The sequence below is a fragment of the Notothenia coriiceps genome, unplaced genomic scaffold (genome assembly GCF_000735185.1).
Source record: "Notothenia coriiceps isolate Sejong01 unplaced genomic scaffold, NC01 NC01_scaffold00001626, whole genome shotgun sequence".
Lineage (NCBI taxonomy): Eukaryota > Metazoa > Chordata > Actinopteri > Perciformes > Nototheniidae > Notothenia > Notothenia coriiceps.
The window spans coordinates 1-2,754 of NW_011334327.1; the positions used below are offsets into that span (position 1 = coordinate 1).

Genomic DNA, 2,754 nt, shown 5'->3' on the forward strand with positions numbered 1-2,754 from the left:
AGAGGGGAACTACAGGGGAACCAGAGGGGAACTACAGGGAAACTACAGGGGAACTACAGGGGAACCAGAGGGGAACTACAGGGGAACCAGAGGGGAACTACAGTGGAACCAGAGGGGAACTACAGGGGAACCAGAGGGGAACTACAGTGGAACCAGAGGGGAACTACAGGGGAACATTGATCAGTGACATCAGTTCATGTTTCATTAAGTTGAAATCAGATTTTCTTCTTCAGATCACCAGCTCCTCGGACTCGGAGGCCGTGACTCGGCAGAAGCTGGTGAAAGGCCACGCCTACTCTGTGACAGGTGCAGATCAGGTGAGAGGACACGCCCCTTTCAAACAACTGTCTGTGAGAACACCATGCTGTTAAACTATATTACCCATGATCCTCAGCTGTGGGAGCCCTGACATGTTTCCATCAGAAACACCTGGAGGGGGGCGGGGCTTCAGCTCTCTAATGAGCTCATGACCAATAAGGTGTAACTGTGCTCTGCATGTGATTGGCTACAGGTGGAGTATCGTGGCAACACGGAGAGGCTGATCCGGATCAGGAACCCGTGGGGTCAGGTGGAGTGGACCGGAGCCTGGAGCGACAGGTGGGCGGGGGGGGGTTAGGAAATACTGGGTGGTTCTTTTATCCCTGAACTTTGACATGAATATCTCCCCTGCTCTGTTTGTAAAACTGTTTTCCGCTCCACAGCTCGCGTCAGTGGCGTGAGATCAGCGACGAGGACCGGGAACGCCTGAGTCTCTGTGCTGAGGACGGAGAGTTCTGGTAATATTTCCACTTCTTGTCTGGACTCTGTGGTCGTGTGTGCAAAGTTAAACCCTCTGATCTGTCTTCCAGGATGTCTTTCTCTGACTTCCTGTCACATTACTCCCGGCTGGAGATCTGCAACCTGACGCCCGACGCTCTGAGCGACGACTCTGTCTCCAAGTGGGCTCTGACTAAGTTCGATAGCAGCTGGAGGAGAGGATCCACAGCCGGAGGGTGCAGGAACTTCCCCGGTGAGTGACGTTCCTGCTCGGCTTCCTCAGGGTCCTGGAGGTCCTGAAGGTCTTCCAGGTCCTGGAGGTCCTGAAGGTCCTGAAGGTCCTGGAGGTCCTAACGTTCTGTTTCTACACCGCAGATACATTCTGGATCAACCCTAACTTTGTGATCAAGCTGGACGAGGAGGACGACGACCCGGACGACGGAGAGTCCGGCTGCAGCTTCGTGGTGGGTCTGATCCAGAAGAACCGCAGGCGCATGAGGAAGATGGGCGAGGACATGCAAACCATGGGGTTCGCCATCTACGAGGTGAGAGGATCTGATGCTGTGGAGGTTCAGAGGACCTGAACTCTGTGGAGGTTCAGAGGTCCAGAGAGACGATCTGCTAACCTTCTTCTTCTTCTTCTTCTTCTTCTTCTTCTTCTTCTTGTGTTGCAGGTTCCTGACGAGGTACTGAGGATCCGCTGTTTGTTTCTTTATCTTCAGTCTGAGGACTGTCTCTCTCAGTCAGAGGTGTAAAGTAGCGAAGTACACTTACTCAAGCACTGTACTTAAGTATAATTTTGAGGTACTTGTACTTCACTTGAGTTTTTAATTTTGTTACTACATTGTAATTCTACCCCACTACAGTTCAGAGGTACATGGTGTACTTGTACTCCACTACATGTATTTAATACATTTAGTTACTTCACAGATGTAGATGAATGATGTGAAATCTAATCAAGTGTTAAATCAGACTTTAGTTCCACCTGGAGTAAATCCACAAGCTACCCTGCAGTATACAAAGTCATTCAGACTAGCTGCACCTTTACCAGCTTTGAGAACACTTTCATGATCAATCATTATAAAACATATCATATATATTATTCTGAAATGGACCAATCTGCACAATGACTACTTTTACTGTCACTACTTTCACTATATTAGTACAATTACAGTTCAGAGTACTTGTACTTCCACTGAAGTACGGTTCTGAGTACTCTCTCCCCTCCTCAGTGCCGCGGTCAGAGGAACGTCCGGCTGAGGAAGAACTTCTTCCTGCGCCACGCCTCGGCCGCCCGCTCCGAGACCTTCGTTAACCTGCGGGAGGTCAGCAACCGCTTCGTGCTGCCGCCGGGAGAGTACCTGATCGTCCCGTCCACCTTCGAACCGCACAAGAACGGAGACTTCTGCGTCCGGGTGTTCTCGGAGAAACAAGCCGAGTTCCAGTATGTGTCCTCTGGTGGTTGGGGGGTGATTTACTGGTGGTCTTTATGGTTCCCTTTAAATAAACGTGATCACAGCAGCCTCTGGTGGCCGCCTGGAGAAATAACATCTCATTAAAAGCGTTCTAATTACTCTGCTCTTTTAATACCTGAAAAAAAAATGTATTCATTCTTATTGACGACTGTGTTCCTGCAGAGAGCTGGACGACCCCATCGAGAACAGAATGGAGAAGGTGAGACTACTTCCTGTTCTTGATTCTCGATATGTTATAGTCATATATCCAGGACAACAGGCAGGTGCACTGTACTGGATATATCACTATAAAATATAAGGAGTGTTTTATGAACGTGTTAATATGACGAGGGTTTGTTAGTGAACGTGTTAATATGATGAGGGTTTGTTAGTGAACGTGTTAATATGATGAGGGTTTGTTAATGAACGTGTTAATATGATGAGGGTTTGTTAATGAACGTGTTAATATGATGAGGGTTTGTTAGTGAACGTGTTAATATGATGAGGGTTTGTTAGTGAACGTGTTAATATGATGAGGGTTAGT

General features: G+C 48.2%; 1 protein-coding gene across 1 annotated transcript; it reads left to right on the top strand.

The window, feature by feature from the left end:
* Positions 1-209: 209 nt before the first annotated feature.
* Positions 210-2,494, top strand: LOC104962953 (calpain-2 catalytic subunit-like; the record flags this gene model as incomplete). The annotated part of the gene is made up of 8 exons (XM_010791477.1): positions 210-317; positions 512-597; positions 702-776; positions 849-1,009; positions 1,132-1,301; positions 1,431-1,442; positions 1,989-2,200; positions 2,394-2,494. Coding segments are annotated over 8 exons (925 nt in total), but the record flags the coding sequence as incomplete, so codon positions are not given.
* Positions 2,495-2,754: the final 260 nt, after the last annotated feature.